Raw genomic sequence first — 21651 nt, forward strand, 5'->3', positions numbered from 1 at the left:
CAGCTGAACTGCACTTCTGCTTGTTCACCCCTTACCCCTAAAGATAGGTCTTCTGTTGGCTTCTAAGTTTTTCCCCCTGTCTCTTCTCTTGGTTCTCGAATGAAATACACAGTTTTAGACAGACAGAACAGGTAACATCTTTGACAGTGTTAAACTAACTTTTACATTTAAATTTTTATTATTTTTCCCCAAATTTTAGCCAAAGGAATTAAATGCCAAACTGCCAACGCATTTTGTTAAGCCAGATAACTTGATTACAGTATAAACAGACTTATGCATTTTAAAATATTAGCTTTTAAAATACCAGATTTTCTAATTTGCAAGTTAAAGAATCTTTAAAAAGCCATTTAAAACAATGTGAAGATTCTTTAAAATTTTTGGTAATGTCCAAACCTCATAATCTTTTGAATTTTAAATTTAAACTCACCCAATTGTTACAGCATGCTGACAATTCTCATCTTTGAACATGTTCACAGACACACACAAAACACTCACACAGATCTTAAAGTGCGCAAAAATCAAAATCAGTTGTATGTACGCCTTCTAAAGTTTTTAAACAAAAATTTAAGACAATATTTCTTTTAGAACTAGGTACCTTTGTTGGGCTTCATTTTCACAGAGCTTGCTTGTTAGCAAGGCTTTTGAATCTCTTCTGAGTTGGAGGAGGGCTGGGGGAGGGAGTCACCTAAAACAAAACTGGCCTGATTTATTTATTTATTTATTTTACCCAATTTACGCTCTCGCCTGTCCTCCAGCAGCCTCCACTGGGAGAAGGTGCAGCCTGAGGCTTGAAGGGAACCAAACTAGCCCAGTAACCTTCCATGCCCCGCAGGGAGGGTGGGCATAGCAGGTCTGTGACCAAGCCCAGTTGGAACTTTTATTCCCTCAGAGATGTTTAAATAAATAAATAACAAAAACACAGATACACACAAAAACCAAGGATCCACATTTAAAACTGGTACCAATTTTAAAACAGAACTAGACAAGAACCAAAGGCTGAGTTGGGGACTAATGGGCCCCAGTTTATCCCTACCGGAACTCTGTGCTGTTCTCACTCAGCAAGCTGAATCCAGAGTCTGCTGGGTGAGCCTGCCACACTCACCCAGAACTTTCCTACCCCAGAAAACATAAAACAAACACACTAAAGTTAACAAGACAAACAAGTGGTCACAAAGACAAAATCAGGTCTCAGTGAATGGGGCGACATCTCACCACTTACCAGGGGACTCAACACCCCCTCTACTCATTCCAGATAAATTTTTCTCTTAGATTCCTGCAGACGTTGACCCAGGGGCCTTCCAAGGCAGAGGAGAATTCCCAGTCATCTTGGGGCAAGGGAAAGAGGTCCCTAGCGGCCGTCCCCTCAGACTGACAGGTTCTCCCCCACGCTCAGACCCCCTAAGCCAAGGCCTGAGGCTGAGATCTAACTGGGGCCACTCGCAGGTGGTCAGTGGCAATTTCATAATTGACAAACAAGCAAGTTCCCAAAACCTGACAATCTCGGCTTAGGCTGTAACTTCCAGTGATCTATAGTCAGACTTAAGGGGGGTTGTTAGTTGCTGCCCCATCCCTTTAAGGGCAACAAAACAGACAACAGAGACAATTAACACTAAACAGAAACAGACAAAAACAGACAGGCGCCAAACAGAAAAAGCAACTTCAGATGGGAGTGGCCGACCACGGCTAAACTCCCCGGGAAGGAGAGAGATTCCACGTTCCCTCCTTTCCCCGAGAAGGAGAGAGATTCCACGTTCCCTCCTTCCTCCAGGTCACCCTGGAGTAGGACTCCAGGGCGTGGCCAGGAAGAGAGAGATTACTTCTCCAGTGGTCTAGGGTTAAAGACAGAGGAGTAACAACAGCCTGACCCATGTTAAAAAGAACAAGAGTTAAACCAACACTGAACACAAAAAGAACCAAAAACGGACAGGTTAAGACAAACGCTGCGCGGCTCCGGTCACAAACCGAAAGCAGATTTTCAGACGGGGAAGCAAAATCCCCGGGAAGGAGAGAGATTCCACGTTCCCTCCTTTCCCCGGGAAGGAGAGAGATTCCACGTTCCCTCCTTCCTCCAGACATGAGCTCCGAAAAATCGAGCCCCTCTAATCCCTGAGGCGTCCCCCAGGGTGGCGGGGGAGAAGTCCGAGCTCGTCAGCTCCTTCTCAAGCCGCCCAGATACAGAGCTATTACGCGTAATAGTACAGACGCTGCGCGGAGACAAACATCAGACAGACAGAGACAAAGACAAAGGCCGGCTTACCTCCTGGTGGGTCCGAGCTGGAGTGGGTCAGGGGGCGATCCCGGACGAGCCCCCAAGATGAAAGACCCCCGACTTCGGGTGTCCCCCATATCAGGACCTCCCTGCCCCAAGCACCAGTCAGACGACACCAGATGCAAAAGGCAAGAGGGTTTTATTTGGGCATGCCCAGGTTCCCAGGTGCACGTGACCTCGAGATCCGCAAGGTTCGGGTCAGTGGCTGGGAACCCCGAGCAGTCCCGGGGATGGTCCTTTTATGGGACCCCTCTGTCCGTTACAGGAGTGCCCGCGCTTTTTCAGCCAGTAAATTTAAAGTGTTACAACCTGGTCTGCACGCAGGCAGCCAATCCTTTTAAAACAAATCATGTGTTTTGGCCAATCACTGTTCGAGGGGGTCCCTCGGTGTACGTGCCGAGTTGTGTGTCTCCGGCCCTTGGTATGAGGAAGTGACCTTTGTCCGAGTCGATGCCTAATCGTTCGCTCACACCAGGGGGCTGACTGCGGGGTGGGGTTAGTTAGTAGTGTGTGGGCTTATTGATTAACTGGTGAGGTTAGTTATCAAAAGGGGGAATATGGGGGTAATATAATTTTCTTAGCAAAGCATGTTACAGAAGCCAGAAATAGCGTGGTTAGATACAAAACTCTGTTCCCCTAAAAAAAAGGAGGCTCAGGGCCTGGTTGGTTAGGGAGGGGGTCTTTCAGATTCTGGGAGGATTGCATTTTGAGACCAACCCAGGCAAAAATTGGGCAAGATCCCATTTCACCCAGTAAGCCAGAGGTGGTGCTTTACATTTGTGATCCCAAGTTGCCTATCTCAGCAGGCATTGGTAGAAGGGCTGTGCCTGGACAAAAAAGACCCTAGCTAAAAGTAAAATAAAAGCAAATAAAAAAGTGCTGGGGGCAAGGTAAGGCCTTGAGTTCAAATTCTAGTACTGCAAAAAGAAGATAGTAACATGTATAGTGCTCTCCTTTATTTGTATCGGATAACTACATCTGTTAGCAGACTTGTTTTGAGGTTTTACGTTAGTTTCTTTTTTTTTTTTTTTTTTTTTTGGCCAGTCGTGGGGCCTGAACTCTGGGCCTGGGTGCCGTCCCTCAGCTCTTCAGCTCAAAGCAAGCGCTCTACCACTTGAGCCACAGTGCCAGTTCCGGCTTTTTCTGCTTATGTGGTGCTGAGGAATTGAACCCAGGGCCTCATGCATGCAAGGCAAGCACTCTACCACTGAGCCACCTGCCCAGCCCTTTTTTTTTTTTTTTTTTCTTTTTGCTTATGTGGTGCTGAGGAATCAAACCCAGGGCCTCATGCATGCAAGGCAAGCGCTCTACCACTGAGCCACCTTCCCAGCCCCCCTGCCCAGCCCTTTACGTTAGTTTTACTAGCATAACATATAACTAACAGTCATCTCCATGTGATGTCCTGGAACACGCACCTGTTCTATATACTTGTTTCTAGTGGAGGGAAGTGAACATGGCCAGAGGTATGAGGTGGATTGGATGTGCCTGGATGTCAGGAGGGGTGGTATCTACAGGACCATGGTAAGGCCCTCAGACTCACTGTGTTATGAGGGTCCTGATAAGTCTACATCCTGGTTGAGTTCAGGCATTGGCCAAGGGAAGAGGTCAGTTTGGGACTGAGGATCACCCTCCTGTCTTTTGGCACATGCGTGCGTGCGTGCGTGTGTGCGTGCGTGCGTGCGTGTGTGCGTGTGTGTGTATCTGCCCTGAGGCTTGAATTTAGGGCCTTAGTACTGTTCTTTAGTCTTTTCTCTCAAGGTTTGTTGCTGTACCACATGAGCCACAGCTCTACTTGTAGTGTTTTGGAGATAAGAGTTGCACGGACTTTCTTGCCAAGGCTGGCTTTGAACCATGATTCTCAGATGGCAGCTAGGACCTAAGTACCTACGATTATAGGTGTGAGCCACTGACACTTAGCATGTCCCTTAATTGTGATGGTGGGAATTCATTTCATGGTTATATGAAGTAAGTGTTACATATATGTATTTTTCATAATTTATTGTCTATGATTAGGGCAGAGGTCAGCCACTGAGATGAGGTCTGTGGGAGCACCATGGGTACCTGGGAGTGGCTCTGTGGGCTTTTGAGACACACTTTACCATATGCTTTGGTTCAGAGACCGGTTGTACTTGCCTCTGGGTGTTTGCCTTATGGTCCTTCGAGTCTGTTCTTCAAACAACTGGGGGAGCAGCCATCAAGAGCCATTTTTCTCAGTTATAGTTTAGGCTGGGTGTGACTATCCACTTTAGGTTTCTGACTGTGCAATTAAAATTTCTTTTTTTTTTTTTTTTTTTTGCTGGTCATGAGGCCTGCACTCTGGGTCTGGGCACTGTCTCAGCTCTTCAGCTCAAGGCTAGTGCTCTACCACTGGAGCCACAGCGCCACTTCCAGGTTTTTCTGTTTATGTGGTGCTGAGGAATCGAACCCAGGGCCTCATGCATGCAAGGCATGCACTCTACCGCTGAGCTACCTTCCCAGCCCGCAATTAAAATTTCTTTACCACAGATATGAATTATTGATCATATTGATCAGTCATTTTCTAAATTGGTTGTGTGGTTTTTTTTTTTTTGTCAGTTGTGGGACTTGAACTCTGGGCCTGGGAACTGTCCCTCAGCTCTTCAGCTCAAGGCAAGCACTTTACCGCTTGTGCTACAGCACCACTTTCAGCTTTTTCTGTTTATCTGATGCTGAGGAATCAAACCCAGGGCCTCATGCATTCGAGGCAAGCGCTGTACCATTGATCCACCTTCCCAGCCCATGGTTGTTGTTTTTCAGATAGGGTCTCATACTTTTTTCCTGGGCTTATCTTGAACAGCAATTCTTGTACATATGCTTCTCCAGAAGCTGGGATTATAAGCATGAGCTATCATACGTGTGTGTGTGTGTGTGTGTGTGTGTGTGTGTGTGTGTGTGTGTGTGTGTGTGTGTAGTGTGTGTGTGTGTAGTGTGTGTGTGTGTAGTGTGTTGGTAGTGGGGCTTGAACTCAGAGCCTTGAACTTGAACCTGCTGGTCCTCTATCAGTTGAGCTATACCCCCAACCCATCTTGTGCTTTTTAACTGAAGATAAGTCTCACAGACTTTTCTGTGCTGGCTAGCTTTGAACATTGACCCTCCAGGTCTCTCAGCTTCCTGAGTAGCTAGAATTACACAAGTGCCAGGCTCTGGCTGGCTCTTTTTGCCTGGGCTGGTCTCCAGTTTTCTCCTTTTTCTTTACCTCCCAAGTATAGACTTTTTTTTTTTTTTTAAATAGAGCCTGAAGCAAGACTGGGAATCTGAAAGACAGTTATGCTTAGAAAATCTACGCAAAGAGTTATCAGCAAAGCACCGGTCAGAAATGGAGGATTTGCAAAATCAATTTCAGAAAGAATTGGCGGAACAGAGAGCTGAGATGGAAAAGATTTTTCAAGCCAAAAATCAAGCTGAAGGTGAGCATTGGGTTGCAACAAGCAGATCTGGAGAAAACACAGAGTTGTGCTGCACTTCAGATTGTCTCTCTGGTGTGGGTTACTGAGAGAGGGAGAACCGAGTAGGACAGGGCTCCTCATGAGGTCCCCCAATCTTTCTGACCTTTGTTTCAAAGGTAGTTTTTGCACAGTAGTATTGTACTTGTTCTGTTTGGATGCCTTGGGACCCTGTGCTCCATAGTGAGCCCTGTTGGTCAGGGGCTATGTATATGTGTGTTTTCTCTTTCTCTCCAGGAGAGCAGAGTGGTGACTGAGGTGGCATTTGGATAGAGCCTGCTAACTGTGACTCAGTTGTGCCCTTATTTTGGCACCCTGTCCTAGCATGTTCCAGTCATGAGGATGATACCCAAGGGAGTCTGTGGCAGGGACAGTGTGCTCTGTGTTGAGCTGACTGGTACTGCCGCCAAGGAAGAATGTGTGTCTTGTTAACTAGGTGGTATCTGTGGTGCTTTCTAGTTTCTCTGAAGAACCTAGAGGCTCAGCATCAGGCAGCCATCAAGAAGTTACAGGAAAACTTGCAGCTGGAACACTGCCAGTATTTGCAAGACTTGGAGGTGAAATTCAGAGAAAAGGAAAAAGAAAAACAGTTGGAGGTAGGTGTGAACTTACTGATTTTTAATTATTTAGTATATTAGGGAAGTTTTTAAACATTTTAGAACTGAGCCATTTTGTATTCTTTAACTGCTGAAATTGAAGTACTATTTTCTATTTTATTTTTTTTGTGCCAGTCCTGGGTCTTGAACTCAGGATCTGGGTGCCATACCCTTAGCTTTTTTTGCTCGTCTATGATCTACCACCTGAGTCACAGTTCTGCTTCCAGCTTGGTGGTTAAGTGGAATTACAAGTCTCAGGCAGTAGACTTTCCTTCCCGTGCTGGCTTCTAATTGCAGTTCTCTGATCTCAGCTTCCTGAGTAGGATTATAAGTGTGAGCTACAGTGCCTGGCTGAAATACTAAATTTGACAAGACTCTAGTACAGATCCATATAAGGATATATAATGTGAGGTTCATATACTAATATATTAAGTCTTAAACTAAGAATGCTTATTCTTGGGACTGAGATGTGGCTCAAGTGATAGAGCAATTACCTAGCAAGTACAAGGTGCCCTAACTTCAAACCATAATGCTTTCAGGAAAAAAAAGCCTTTTTTTTTTTCTTTTTTCCCCTGTGCTGGTACTGGGGTTTGCAATTGGACCTTGCACTCTTACCTGGCTTTTTTTTTTTTTTGGGGTCCGGTTGTGGGGCTTGAACTCTGGGTCTGGGCCCTGTCCCTGAGTTCTGCAGCTCAAGGCTAGCACTCTACCACTTGAACCACAGCACCACTTTCAGTTTTCTGGTGGTTAATTGGAGATAAGAGTCTCACAGACTTCCTGCGCAGGCTGGCTTTGACCCATGATCCTCAGCTCTCAGCTCCTGAGTAACCAGGATTATAGACATGAGCCACTGGTGCCTGGCTCTGATATGTATTCTTTATAAGCACTCCCAAGACATTTACAAAAATTCCAAATACTAGGAGTGTAAGAGCACTTTCTGTGATCACAATTTAATGAATAAGAATTCCAAAAATAAAAAATAATTTAAAAATATTTATGCTGCTTGTGCATTCAAGATTGTTTTCTAGTAAAGTACTACACATACCAAACAAGTTCTACTCAGGTCTCAAGTGCTTTTATTACTAAACCAAGAATCAAACTATCAGCTTAAGAAATTTGAAAGAAGGGGCTGGGAAGGTGGCTTAGTGGTAGAACGCTTGCCTTGCATGCATGAGGCCCTGGGTTCGATTCCTCAGCACCACATAAGCAAAAAGAAAAAAGCCGGAAGTGACACTGTGGCTCAAGTGGTAGAGCACTAGCCTTGAGCTGAAGAGCTGAGGGACAGCGCCCATGCCCCCCCAAAAAAAGAAATTTGAAAGAAGAAAACAGAATAAGACAGAAGTTGGAATTACATGCCTGAGGCCTGAGAAGCCCAAGTGTCCAGTCCTGGGGCCTGGGAGACCTGCTGGGTACCCTGGGGCACTGGGGTCTGTGGCCTCTTGTGCAGAGGCCAAGCTGTGGTATTTCACATCCTCTGTGACCTTAGACCCTTCCATCATGCTCTTACCGACGGAGCTGAGAACAACTCTGTGCCAGCTCCTGAAAGTAGGTTGGGCCAGATCCCAGAGAGGCTGTGATGCTTCATATCTTCCAGTTACCATGAGGCTGTGAGAAGAGAGACAGTGAAGCATGTGTGTCTGTTGGCCCTTCCCTCCTGGCCAGGCTCTGACCCTGCACTGAAACCTCCCCACTGACAGTCACAAGGACAAGTCCTTGCTTGATGAGGAGCACTGAGCCGAGCAGGGATTTGTGGGAAGAAGGAGGACTAACCCCTCTATGGATAACACCCGTGCAGTGGTTTGTTTCTTCCCCTTTCCATAACATGTTGAAAAGTTTGCAGAGGCAGAGCCTGCTGGAAAGTGCCTGCCCAGGGTCCTGCTTGGGCAGCCACTCGCTGGTCCTGGAGGGCCCAGGCGGTGCACAGATGTTATAGGAGGTGTCATAGGAGGGTGTTATTAGTCTGACCCAAGCTCCACCTCCGCCTTGGTCCTGGTGACATCATTGTGTGGTCTTCAGTGTCTAAAATTTGAGAGTCCCATGACAGGGCCCAGCTTATCGAGGTGTTCTCTTGTAGACTTTTTTTTCCAAGAGGCACAGTTTTGGAGTTTGAACACAGGGCCTTGTGTTTATCAGGCAAGCACTCTACCATTTGAGCCAGCCACATCCTAGACCTTTTTTTGTCAGGGACCTTTTTTGTTTTAGTTATTTTTTGGATGGGATCTGGAGTTTTTGCCTAGGGCCAGTCTTGAACTATAGTTCTCTTCCCTGTGGCTTCCATCTATCTGGAATCATAGCCCAGCATAGCCCAGCTTACTTGTTGAGATAGAGTCTCACTAACATTTTGACTGGATTGGCCTCAAACTGGTCTTCCTGGTTGTTGCCCCCCAAGTAGCTGGGATTACCGCAAAGCTACTATGCCTAGCCTGCTTTAGTTTTTGTTTGTTTGTTTTAGGTAAGGTCTCATGCTTTTGCTCTAAAGCCAGCTTTAGACCAACATCCTCCTATTTCTGCCTTTTGTTGTTGTTGTTGGTTGTGGGGCTTAGGCACCTGTGCTATCTATCCCTGAGCCTCTTTGTGCTCAAGGTAGAACTCTACCACTTGAGCTACAGTGTCACGTCTGGTTTTGGAGTGGTTAATTGGAGATAAGAGTCCCATGGGGTCTTTTCTACTCAGGCTGGCTTTGAACCGTGATCCTCAGATCTCAGCCTCCTGAGTAGCTAGGATTACAGGCGTGAGCCACTGATGCCCAGTATATTTCTGCTTTTTGGGTAACTGGAATACACATGCTACCTTACCAAGGTTTTTTTTTTGGGGGTCCGGTTGTGGGGCCTGAACTCTGGGCCTGGGCACTGTCCCTCAGCTCTTCAACTCAAGGCTAGCGCTCTACCTCTTGAGCCACAGCGCCACTTCTGGCTTTTTTTCTTTTTGCTTATGTGGTGCTGAGGAATAGAACCCAAGACCTCATGCATGTAAGGCAAGCGCTCTACCACTGAGCCACCTTCCCAGCCCCCAAGGTTTTTTTTTTGAGGGAGTGAGGGAGGGCATTGATAACTCTTCGTCCCCCAAGGCTGGCCTTGAATTGAGATTTTTATTTTGTCTGGAGTAGCTGAGATCATAGATGTGAACCTCCAAGACTGGCCCTAGATGTTGACTCTAGATGACAGGATGTAGTAGTGTGTAGTATAAAGTATAAGAGAACCTGCTGCCTCTGTGTGTGTGTGAGCGTGCGTGCATGCATGCATGTGCATGCACATGTATGTATACATGTGCACCAGGTTGGAGGCTTGGGACAAAGGGCCTGGCACTCTCTTTTTCATTTATGACTGGTGCTCTACTACTTGAGCCATGCCTCTAGAATTCTAGCATTTTTCTGGTTGAGTGGAGATAAGAGTCTTGTTGATTTGTCTGTAAACCTCAATCCTCAGATCTCAGCCTCTGGGTAGCTAGGATTATAGGCGAGAGCTTCTACACTCAGAACATGCTTTTTATCAAACGTAAGAACATATAAAAGAGGAGCCCCCTTACTGTGAGAGTTATAAGTTCTGTGGACCCCTGCTGCTTTGAGGCAGCTCAACATTAATGTCAAGTAGAATCCAGTTCACTAAGCTTGCTGTGGATCCATTAGCGATTTGTTACTGTGACCACGCTCTGCTCTGTGTGGGCCCACTCAGATGTCACTGCCCATAGCATAGCTTGATTCAGGAGAATGGCACAGCTGTAACTGACACCAGCAAGCAGTCAACCAGGCTGTTCCGTGGTCATGTTCTAGCTCAAGTTGCATTGTGAACAAACCCAAAAGTTACTATTACCTTTTTCTTTTTGTGTGTGCTGGTTCTAGGGCCTGGACTCAGGCCAGGGCACTCTCCTCTAGCTTTATTGCTCAAGGGTACTGGTGCTTTACCACTTGAATCAAAGCCCCACTGCTATCTTTTTGGTGGATAATTGGAAATAAGAGTCTCAAAGACTTTCCTGCCCGGCCTGGATTCAAAGTGTGATCCTCAGATCTTAGTTTCCTGAGTAGCTAGGATTATAGGTGTGAACCACTGGTGCCCAGCTTACTTTTTTCTTTTCTTTTTTTTTTTTTTTTTTGGTTGTGGGGATTGAACTCTGGGCCTGGGTCTGTCCCTCAGCTCTTCAGCTCAAGGTTAGAGTTCTACCACTTGAGCCATAGCACCACTTCTGGTTTTTTCTGTTTATGTGGTGCTAAAGAATCGAACCCAGGGCCTCATGCATGCAAGGCAAGCACTCTACCACTGAGCTACCTTCCAAGCCCTACTATTTGAGATGGGGGTCATAACTATGTCACCTAGGCAGTCCCCAAATTCCTAGGCTGGAATGATCTCCTATCTCAGCCTCCTAAGTGCTTGAGAAGGCTTGTGTATGCCATTGAGCTCACTGGCTCTGATCTTGGCCTCTTAAGCGTCAAGCTGTTTATGTTCCTTCCTTCTGATGGTTGTTTCTTTTTTCTGAGCCTCAGGCTTGATATCTGATCTCTTAACCTACATATGCTCTATTCCTGCTTGTCAGATGCAAGGCCCTGAGGTGTTCCAGAGAAATAGAAGCAGTAGCATAGAGCCATGAAAGCACTGCCCTGCCTTCATCTTGGACTCTCATGTAGACACTTTGTTCTTCCACAGTTAGAGAATCTTCAGGCATCCTACGAAAACCTGAAGGCCCAATCACAAGAAGAAATTAGGCATCTGTGGTCCCAGCTCGAGTCTGTGAGAATCAACAGAGAGGAACTGAATGGTGAGGAATATTGTGTGGGAAATTCAGATCCTTGTGTTTATTAGGCGAGCACTCTACCACTTGAGCCACATCTTAATTTTTTTTTTTATCATGCTAATGTGAAATCCAGGTCCTAGCTCATGCTAGGAAGCCCTCTGCCTCTGAGCAACACCCATAGCTGTAGTCATCTTGTTTCTAATTTTTTAAGCCCCAAACTATAATGTAATAGTTACACCATTCACAAAAAAGTCTACTTTGTTTTGTATCTTGAAGATTGATGTGTATTGTTTTAGGATGGAGATGATGTATTGAAAGCACCTTGGTTTAGTCTGTGAGTGTACTGACTCACCATCAGTTGTATGACTATATTCTAACCCTAACTTGTCGGGCCTGGTTTTTCAGTCACGTATCGGGTGACGTACCAAGGGTGCTCAGTGTCTACTTGCAGACACAGTGAGTGCCACCCAAGTGTTCTCAGTAGGCATTCCTGCTGGTGTTTACTGCCAGGCAGATTCTGGGAGCTGCTTTGGGACAGGTGCTATCTGACTCTTGAAGGGTGGTGGATGCCCAAGTTGCCAGGGCCTAGCAGCTGTGGCCACTTCTGCTGATGCAATTCCATTTAGCCCTCTGCTCCTTAAGTCTGAGCTCCTTATTCTGCAAGCCTCAGGTATACCACTTTTTTTTTTTTTTTTTTGGTCTGGTCATGGGGCTTGAACTCTGGGCCTGGGCGCTGTCCCTCAGCTCTTCAGCTCAAGGCGAGCGCTCTACAACTTGAGCTACAGCGCCACTTCCGGTTTTCTAGTGGTTTATTGGAGATAGGAGTTTCACCGTCTTTCCTGCCCGGGCTGGCTTTGAACCTCGATTCTCAGATCTCAGCCTCCTGAGTAGCTAGGATTACAGGTGTGAGCCACCTGCGCCCGGCTCAGGTCCCACTTTTATGTCAGTAAAATCTCTGTGTTTCTGGATGACATGGCCCCTCCAAGTCGGGCAGAGAACAAGCCTAGTTTATGCCACCAATAGCCAAGGTCACAGGAGCTTGGCACTGAACTGTGAGACCTTTTTCTGGTGATCATTTGTAAGCAGCCTTTTAAGTCTGTTGCTGGTTTGTTCCTGAGGTTAAATGTGGTTTATATCAAGGAGCAGTTAATAGAAAGGACTAGAAACCACCTGTTGGCAGTTGCCCTTTGTCATGTGATAGGACACGAGGCCTGATCTCTAATTTGTGGACCTGAGCTCTGTTTTTGACCAGGTGGGGTTAGCTTGTTTTTCCTCAGGGGTCTGTATGTCACTGATGGCTGGAGAAGAGATAAGCTGAGGGAGCCAGAGGCAGAGCTGCTTCTATATGTGGTCTAGACATGGATCGTCATTGGATTCCACCCCTTATCTGAGGACCCAGACAAAGAACTTTGACCTAAAACCTCTGTGGTTGACAGAGCAGCTCTGTCCCCGTTACTAGTGGTTCCATAGTCTAGCTGGCAGCATCATTTGGGCCATGTGTGGTCTATGTTGATTTTTTTTGTTACTGGAAGCAAGTTACCAAGTAACTTGGTGATCTCAGAACACATGGTTATAAGCTCACAAAAAGTTTGAGATGGGTTATCCAGGTTTTCAGCACCTCCCACAGCTGAGATGCAGATGTTAGCAGCCATGTGTTATCCCAAATCCACTTCCGGATTCTTTGGACTTGTAGCACGATCCAGTTCCTTGTGATTGATTACGGAATGAAGGCTTGTAGTCTCCCTACTGTCCTATACGCCCACTTCCCTGTCACATTGAATTTCGTTGGCTCCTACTTTCTCTGGCTCTTGAACCACTTGCCAGTGAATGCCTTGTACTTGCAGTGGGCTCCTGAGGTGTTGACTGAGCTCTGGAGGGTCCTTCCAAGATTGAGCCCTTTTTCAGTGTCTACTTAGGGGTTTACCTCCCTGTTTCCTGTTTTCCGGTTTCACTCTGTGGTGATTTCATGCTTTGTACTGTCGAAGAGTCAAGGGAGCCACTCCATGCACGAGCATCTCATGTGGAGGAGCTGGAACATCTGCGATGGGATTTTGCTCAGCAGCAGCAGCAGGACAGAGCCCAGCACGAGTGTGAACTGGAGCAGTTGAGAGTCTATTTTGAGAAGAAATTGAGGGATGCTGAGAAGACTTACCAAGAAGACTTGACCCTGTTTCAGCAGCGGCTGCAGGAGGCAAGGGAGGATTCTCCCCCAGGGTCCGCAGAGGTCAGGTAGAGTAGGCAGCTTCTGTCTTCTGAGTGGGTGTCTAAAACGTGGGGACCTTGAACTGGGTTTGCATCTCTTTTGCTTATGACCTTGTGTCAGTGGAGATCAGTAGATGTATGTTTCAGGAACGTACTCTATGGTCTGTACAGAGCGCTGGCTCCAGAGCTGGTGTGTCCTGTACTTGGCTGCTAAGTCACTGGCCCCTGGCCCCTGTAGTGACTGAAAAGCACTCTGTAATCTAGGCTTACTTGCCAGTACTGTAATTCCAGGAGTGATATGCATACTGGTATCACACACCTTTTCATGGATACCTTAGGTTGGTGCACTTGACTCAAATTCAGAGTGGGCATGGTGGGAAGAAAGGAGAGTGCTAACGGCTTTAAACATGTTTTTTCTCCTAGTTCATCCTGTATATTTTTAGAAGAGACATCTGGAAGAGAAAGAAAAGAGCACCTTGACCAACTTGATTATCGTCTTGAACAGCAGCAGGTGACAAGCTAATTATTAGTTATTTAATTACTTTTTGGTGTTGGTCCTGGGGCTTGAATTCAGGGCCTGGTGCACTGTTCTGGAGCTTTTTTACTCAAGGCTAGCAACTCTACTACAACTCCATTTCTAGCTCTTTGGTGGTTAATTGGAGATGAGAGTCTCATAGATTTTCCTTCCCTGGCTGGCTTTTGAACTTCGGTGGTCCTCAGATCTTGGTCTGTTCCCCCTTCATTTTTTAATTGGTCGTGGGGCTTGAACACTGGGCCTGGGCACTGTCCCTTAGCTCTTCAGCTCAAGGCTAGTGCTCTGCTACTTGTGCCACAGCACCACTTCCAGTTTTCTGAGTGGTTTATTGGAGATAAGAGTCTCATGGACTTTCCTGCCTGGACTGGCTTTGAACCTCCACCGGCATCTGGCTAGATCTCAGTCTCTTGAGTAGCTAGGATTACAGATGAGTGCCACCAGTGCTTGGCCTCTGATTTATTTTTGATTACTGAGAAAAGGTGGGTATCATTAGTCCTTAATTTAGTCATCACCCTTCCTGTCATAAAATGTCTGTTTTTCTTTCTTCCTCATTGACCTGTCACACATCACTCAGGTACTGTACCCTTCCCTCCCCGTCTCACTTGTCCTGTCTCCTGTCCTGATGTCAGTGCAGCTTCTCTTGTCTTGCCTTCCCAGTGCTGTGTACTTGTCTCATCTATGACTTTGACAATCTACAGGGTAGGTGTGAAGCTGTTTTGCTTTGAGTTACAGGTGAGACATCTTTTCATGAGCCCTTATGTTTCTTCTTCTTTGTATTGCTTCTCTGCTGTTAATTTTAGTTGTTAACCTCTGTGGTGCAGCGCTGATCAAACAGTTTTTTGGGATGATGTGTATAGACAGTGTCTTGGCTACCAGCACACATGACTGTTTGACTGAGGTCACTTGATAGCAGTTCTTGGAAATGCCATTAGCCCTAGACCCTGCTGTCCTAGACAGGACAGTCTTTAGTGTGGCCCATGGCCTGAGTGTAAGTGTGCTTTGCCTTGTCTCAGACGGCCACTATTCTTGGTTATGTGGTGATGGTTGTCCTGAGGATGCAGTAACGGAGTATATAGGTTATGTTCATTCAGGGGTTCATAATTAACAGATATAGTTGTCTCAGTTCTGGAGGCTGGAAATCCAAAGTTAAGGAGTTTCAGGGTAGGTCACTCTGTGGCCTCTCTTACTGATTTAGCTTCTAGAACAAAACTTGGTGTTCTTACATTTTTCTCATCTTGCAGTTACTTTGGTTCTGTTTTCTGAATGGCAGATTTTCTTTACTCTCTCTCTCTCTCTCTGTGTGTATGTGTGTGTGTGTGTGTGTGTACCAGATTTTCTTTACTCTCTCCGTGTGTGTGTGTGTGTGTGTGTGTGTGTGTGTGTGTACGTACCAGATTTTCTTTACTCTCTCCGTGTGTGTGTGTGTGTGTGTGTACCAGATTTTCTTTACTCTCTCCGTGTGTGTGTGTGTGTGTGTGTGTGTGTGTGTGTGTGTGTGTGTGTGTGTGTGTGTGTGTGTGTGTGTGTGTGTGTGTGTGTGTGTGTGTGTGTGTGTGTGTGTGTGTGTGTGTGTGTGTTAGTACCAGGCTTGCACTCATGGTCTCCCACTCGTGGCTTTTTTGTTCAAGGCTGGTTCTCTACCACTGGAACCATACCTTCAGTCCAGGTTTTTGCCAATTAATTGGAGATCGAGTCTCAAGAACTATTCTGTTGGGCTAGCTTTGTACTGCAATCCTCAGATCTTAGTTTCCTGAGTAGCTGGGATTACGGATGTGAGTCACCATTGCCTATCTCTTCTAGTTTTCTAGTACACTTATTTTCCTTTTTTTAATTTTTAATTTCTAGCCTTGCTTGTGTGTGTGTGTGTGTGTTATCTCTCCGTTCCAGTGTTTATTTAAACTTACCTCTCTGAAGACTCTCATTATTTAGAGATGTCTGCCTCTTGCATAGTCTCTGTTGTCCATCTTCCTAGGTCTCTTGCTTGATGTTGGAGGTGGATGCTGCCTGTGCTTGTTGGTGATCTGGCCTTGCTAAACTTGGGGAGCTCTCTCAGTCCAGGGCTGTACTTGGAGGTGCCAGTGATATTAGTAAGCTTCCTGGATCTGTTAGTCTTTTCCAGTGATGGCTCTCCTGCCTTCTACTGGGGGCTACTGCCACATTCTGGCACCTGAGGAGAAAGGGCAGGAGGAAGGGAACCCCACAGCTGCCTCTGTCCAGCATTCCCTGGTCTATGCTAGGAGGGAATGTGTCCTTGAAACTGTTTGCACCCTGACTCCCACCCTCTGGATGTCATGGAGCCCTGCCCCTAGGTCCTTCTTCTACATCCTTGGAAGTCTTAGCTGCCAGAGCCTCTGACTGCTGACAATTGGCACCACTTTTCTCTTCCCCTAATTTCCCTTATAAGTGCATAAGCTAACACCTCTACCCCAGTCAGTTCTTTTTTTTTTGGGGTCGGTCCTGGGGCTTGAGCTCTTGGCGTGGGCCCTGTCCCTGTGCTCTTCAGCTCAAGGCGAGCGCTCTACTGTTTGAGCCACAGCATCACTTCCTACCCCAGTCAGTTATATTTCAGGGAGGTGTGGAGATAAAAATGGTGGAGTCAGTGTTTGTATTTAAAATATTGACAGGTTTTACGTGTCGTCTTAGTTACTTGAGAGGCTGAGGTAGAAGGGTCATCATGTTCAGCCAGGCTGGGCTACATATGAAGACCCTGATTAAAAAGAACAATGAAAATACTCCCATCTTACCTGGCTCCCGTAGCTGGACTTGCTGCTGGCCGCCGCCAAATTCTTTGTGTTCCTTATCTGATAGATAGTCCAAATTTCTTCGGTTTGCATTTCTTTGATTATTAATGAAATTAAGTATCTTTTCTTTTTCTTTTTTTTTTTTTTGGTCGGTCATGGGCCTGAACTCAGGACCTGGGCACTGTCCCTTAGCTCTTCAGCTCAAGGCCAGCACTCTGCCACTTGAGCCACAGCACCACTTCCGGCCTTTTCTGCTTACATGATGCTGAGGAATTGAACCTAAGGCCTCATGCATGCGAGGCAAGCACTCCACCACTGAGCCACCTTCCCAGCCCTGAGATTAAGTATCTTTATTTGTTTACCAACCATTATTTCACTTGTTACGATTGCTTCCCACCTCTTCCCATTTTTTTTTTTTTTTTTTTTTTTGCAGAGAAAAGGTTTATTGTGACTCACAGAGAGGATTCAGTCCATGGCCGACAGGCCTTCATTGGTTTGGGCTTGTTCCTCTTCCTGTTTTACTATGGTTGTTCATAATTTTTTTATTTGAATAGTTCCTGGCACTGCTCACCTTTGGGCTCAAGCCGGGGGAGGGGGGGGAGGATGTTTTCATGCTTTTCTTGTTGGGTACGACCAGTGAGAGACTGATACCCAGTGGTGGGGGTGGGGTTCAGAGTGGCTTTGCCTCATTCTTCATGTCCTTAGACTCTGTCTACTTGCTGAGACACACTGTACTGTTTCTTTTTTTTTTTGGGTCTGGTCGTGGGGCCTGAACTCTGGGCCTGGGCGCTGTCCCTCAGCTCTTCAGCTCAAGGCTAGCGCTCTACCACTTGAGCCACAGCGCCACTTCTGGCTTTTTTTTTTTGCTTATGTTGTGCTGAGGAATCGAACCCAGGGCCTCGAGCATGCAAGGCAAGCGCTCTACCACTGAGCCACCTTCCCAGCCACACTATACTGTTTCTTACTGTCACTGGACCAAGTCTATCTCTTCAGTAGTGGTGCTTCTTTTGTAACATTGAGAATTTAGGTTTTGATTTAAAGGTGATTTGGGTTCATCAGGAGCTTGAAGTTCAGAATGATGTGAACTCCTGTGGTTTTGAGGAAAAATTTTTTTTTTTGTCGGTCCTGGGGTTGAACTCTGGGCCTGGGCGCTGTCCCTTAGCTCTTTAGCTCAAGGCCAGCGCTCTACCACTTGAGCCACAGTGCCGCTTCCAGTTTCTTGGAGATAAGAGTCTCACAGACTTTCCTGCCCAGGCTGGCTTTGAGCTATGATCCTCATATCTCAGCCTCCTGAGTAGCTAGATTACAGGCGTGAGCCACTGGTAGCCGGCTGGAAAAAATTTTTTTTATCTGCATTTCAAGAGAATGTTTAGCATTAGTGTACCCATTCAGTTATCCTGTGTTAGGGTAGGTTGAGTTTACAGAGAGCAGGACTAGTTTTTAGGAAGAACCAGAGACCCATCTCAGAAGCTTGTTCCACACTTGAGAAAGCTTGGTATTAGACTCTGGGGATGAAGAGCTAAGGGATGCAAAAGTTAGGCAAATGACAGAAGTGATAGCTGTGTGGCATCTTGGCACAGCAGTCAGACGCCTCACATCAGAGAGTAGGCCTCGAGCTGGCATAGGGTGGGCAGCAGGGTAGTGCTGGTTATAGTCCTTTGAGAGCCAGACACCCATATGGATTTGATACCAACAGGTTATGGAGGGAATGCTCACCAGGACAAAGAAATACCCAAAGAGGTATGCAGAGCCATTAGACAGGCAGGCTGGCTCTGGGAGGAGAGCGAGATCCATACCTCCCCCTCTCCCTTGCTGCATCTCCATGGACCAATGAATGCTGAGTCTGAGTATGACAAGACACAATCTAACACAATGAAGTGGTATAGGTCACAGATGTCTGGAGTTTAGGAAGGAGTCCCAGCTTGAGAAGTGAGACTGATTTCAGGAGAGACTCGAAAGGGGAGGCATTAGATAGTGACTTGATTAGGAGGGGAAGAGCAAAGTGAATGTGTTAGGTGCTGTAGGGGTTTACTGTCAGGACAGCCCTGGAGAAGGACTTCTACCTGAGTCCATGATGGTGTGCTTCACTGAGCACCCTGTCCTCAGGTTGCAGCCATTGCTTCTGAGGGCCTGTGGCCCAGGTATAGCATGGTGGGTGAAGAGAAGCACTGTTGATACACTTGTGGTCTCATGAGGTGTGTGACGGATCAACAGCATGGCTTGGTGAATCCATCAAGGCCTAGAGGCATTATATTGGACTGTAGTAGTAAATACCTTCACAGTAATTACAGTAAATGAGGTGATCAGATACATGGACATATCATCCTTTGTGGTTTTTCCCTAGGAGACCCTGACGTGTTTACAAGCAGGGGCAGAAGAAGACCACATATGCAAGTCAGAGGTGATAAGTTGTCTCCATGTCCAGCTGGAAGCAGACGAGTCAGATAGATGCCTCGGGCCCAAGGTGCTGGATCTGGAACCAAGCCTGGCTGCACCTTCAGACCAGCATAGCCCAGGTGGGTGTTCTCTGTGCTCTGAGCCCTGCTAGCTCTGCCTTCAGGAATGTCCCATAGTAGTGATGAGTGCCTGTAGCACGCCTGCGTGTCTAGCCACTTCTGCTGGAGTTAGTGCTGTGCTCTGAACACTGTGAGCCTTCCTCCTGGGGGACATGACCCCCTCACTGTGAGGGTCACTTACTGTAGGGGCCACTTGCTATGAGTGCTGTTATGCAAAGTGGAGTTGTGGGGGTGGCCTTGGGAGCCTCTGTGCTGCTGGCTCACTCTATGTGGGGCTGACCTTCAGATAGGGGTGTATTGGCTGGGTATTTATTACCCTAGCACAGGGATTGGCCATTCACCTTGGGGAGGGGACATCACAGAGGTGGCCTGGATTACTGGCAGCACCAGTGCTGACCACTCACCCTTGTCTTCTCCCTCCATTCCCATTGAGCAGCACAAACTAGTCAGACTAAGGCTGTGGGTCATCTTGACAGGGAATGGGGTATAAGGGGGTCAGAAGTGGTGGGATGGAAAACCCCTGGTCAAAATAATCAAACCTCGAACGATGTCAGTGAATGCAGCCAAACATGGGTAGCATGAAGTGTAGCAATAGTACAACTATTGCTCTGCTCAGCTCTGGAACACAGTGCCCATCCTGGGTGGAGATGGGGAGGCCAGCGTCAAAAAGTGTGAGAACAGTGGTGTGGGAGCCTCTCTTCTGGCTGAGCGTTCACTCAGGGCTCTATGAAGCAGGTTGAATATGGCCCCACTTGAAAGTCTAGGTCTGAACATCTACATTTATTTCTTAGTGCTCTTGTCCCTTGTGTGCCAGAACCTACACTGACACCCTAGGACCAACACCACCAGCAACCAAGGACTGGATGTATATTCAGTGTGTTCAGTAATCAGGTGCTGCTACTGCTCCATGCTGCCGGTAGGACAGCTTGTTCTGTTCTGATCCCAGGACTTAGGTCTTTTTTTACCCTCTTTTGTTGAAGGAGATTCAGGCCTAGAGTAGGGGAGCATTCTGTTTGGCTCATGGACTCACCGGCCTCTGAGGCACTGTCCTTCATCTGAGGCTTCAAATAACCTTCATAACACCCACATCTGATTAGTGCAAGGCTTGCCCGGCTGACCAGCCCCAGGCAGCAGGTCACAGCTGACTTAGAGGAAGAGCCTGGGCTGGCTACGTGTCTGCTGTGCAGACTCAGGGGTTTGACAGTGCTGTGCAGAGGGTACTACAAGAGCTGCGCCTGAGTGTGCAGAACCTAGATGTCTCTGTTGCCTGAGTTATCTGAAGGATAAAGTTCAGATAACACAGATGAGCTACAGTATATTACTCTCTCTGTTTCCTTTTTTCTCAGACCTCGTGCAGGTGCATGTCCAGTGTATGCAGGACATAACAATGGAGGAAGATGCACAGGTAGCATCTAGAATCCTGGGTTTGGAAGCTGAGCACAAGGTTAAACTCTCACTTCTTCAAACTGAGCTCAAGGAAGAAATTGAACTCTTAAAAATAGAAAACAGAAATTTACATGAGAAGTTACAGCATGAGACTCATCTGAAAGAGGACCTGGAGACTGTGAGTATCAAACCTTTACAGGGAGGCTCTGTATATCTTTTTTTTCTTTTTTCTTTTTGGTACCAAGGTGTACTCAAGGTGCAAGGTGCTCTCCCTTAGCTTTTTCTGCTCATGGCTGGCACTCTACCACTTGAGCCACACCTCCACTTCTGGCTTTTTACTGGTTAACTGGCGGTAGGAGTCTCATGGAGTTTTCTGCCTGTGCTGGCTTCAAACTGCAATCCTCAGATCTCAGCCTTCGGAGTTGCCAGGTTTACAGTATGAGCCTGACTTAGATTTTATTTTTAGTAAGGAATTGTGGCTACTTTCAAGTTCCTTTTGGCTTTGATTATTTTCTTATTGATGATACTCAGAAGTTTATTGATACACTTTCTTCTCTTTTGAAACTTGGGATACTTTGCCACCCTCAAGTTTCTCATTCAGTTCCTGTTCATAAGGTACCTTTAGAATGATGAGTTTATTTAGTTCATTACAGATCAGGAGACTAGAACGCATTGACTGTTCTTCCTCAGTCTCTCTTGGTCCGCTAATCTTGCTGCTGTTGGAATGGCCTCCTCTTACAGCAGACCCAGGTTCTGTCTGATTTACCATTGCTGTTCTTGGTTACAGTAGAGCAGGACTTCATTGCCATCTTTACTCTTGTCCTTTGTATGTTTTTCTTTTTTTGGGGGGGGTCCGGTCATGGGGCCTGAACTCTGGGCCTGGGCGCTGTCCCTCAGCTCTTCAGCTCAAGGCTAGCACTCTACCACTTAAGCCACAGCGCCACTTCCGGCTTTTTTCTTTTTGCTTATGTGGTGCTGAACCCAGGGCCTCAAGCATGCAAGGCAAGCGCTCTACCACTGAGCCACCTTCTGAGCCCTATTTTTCTATTTTATTTAAGATTCCTTCTACTTGCATCAACACAAGAAGCATTCTCATTACTGTGTGTTGTGGAATTTGAGTAATTGTTTCCAGTATTTCTTTTAATTTATTTACTCTTACATACACTCATGTCATCTGTAGGTAAAACATACTCTAGTTGAACACCACAAAGAAGATTTAA

General features: G+C 46.6%; 1 protein-coding gene across 8 annotated transcripts in view; it reads left to right on the forward strand.

The window, feature by feature from the left end:
- Pcnt (pericentrin) overlaps positions 1-21651 on the forward strand; it is a 108783-nt gene that overhangs the window by 14911 nt on the left and 72221 nt on the right. For all 8 annotated transcript variants that reach the window (XR_011373589.1, XM_070030881.1, XM_070030882.1 and 5 more), the window contains 8 exons: positions 5520-5694; positions 6190-6326; positions 10964-11075; positions 13037-13280; positions 13677-13764; positions 18874-19045; positions 20392-20609; positions 21612-21651. The exon at positions 21612-21651 is cut by the window's right edge and continues 418 nt beyond it. Coding sequence is in view for 7 of the 8 variants with exons in the window: in XM_070030881.1 (XP_069886982.1) it covers positions 5520-5694; positions 6190-6326; positions 10964-11075; positions 13037-13280; positions 13677-13764; positions 18874-19045; positions 20392-20609; positions 21612-21651 (1186 nt within the window). In the remaining variant the exon portion in view is untranslated. The remainder of the gene's footprint in view (positions 1-5519; positions 5695-6189; positions 6327-10963; positions 11076-13036; positions 13281-13676; positions 13765-18873; positions 19046-20391; positions 20610-21611) is intronic.

This window comes from Dipodomys merriami, unplaced genomic scaffold (assembly GCF_024711535.1).
Source record: "Dipodomys merriami isolate MVZ:Mamm:240054 unplaced genomic scaffold, mDipMer1.0.p SCAF_2, whole genome shotgun sequence".
Lineage (NCBI taxonomy): Eukaryota > Metazoa > Chordata > Mammalia > Rodentia > Heteromyidae > Dipodomys > Dipodomys merriami.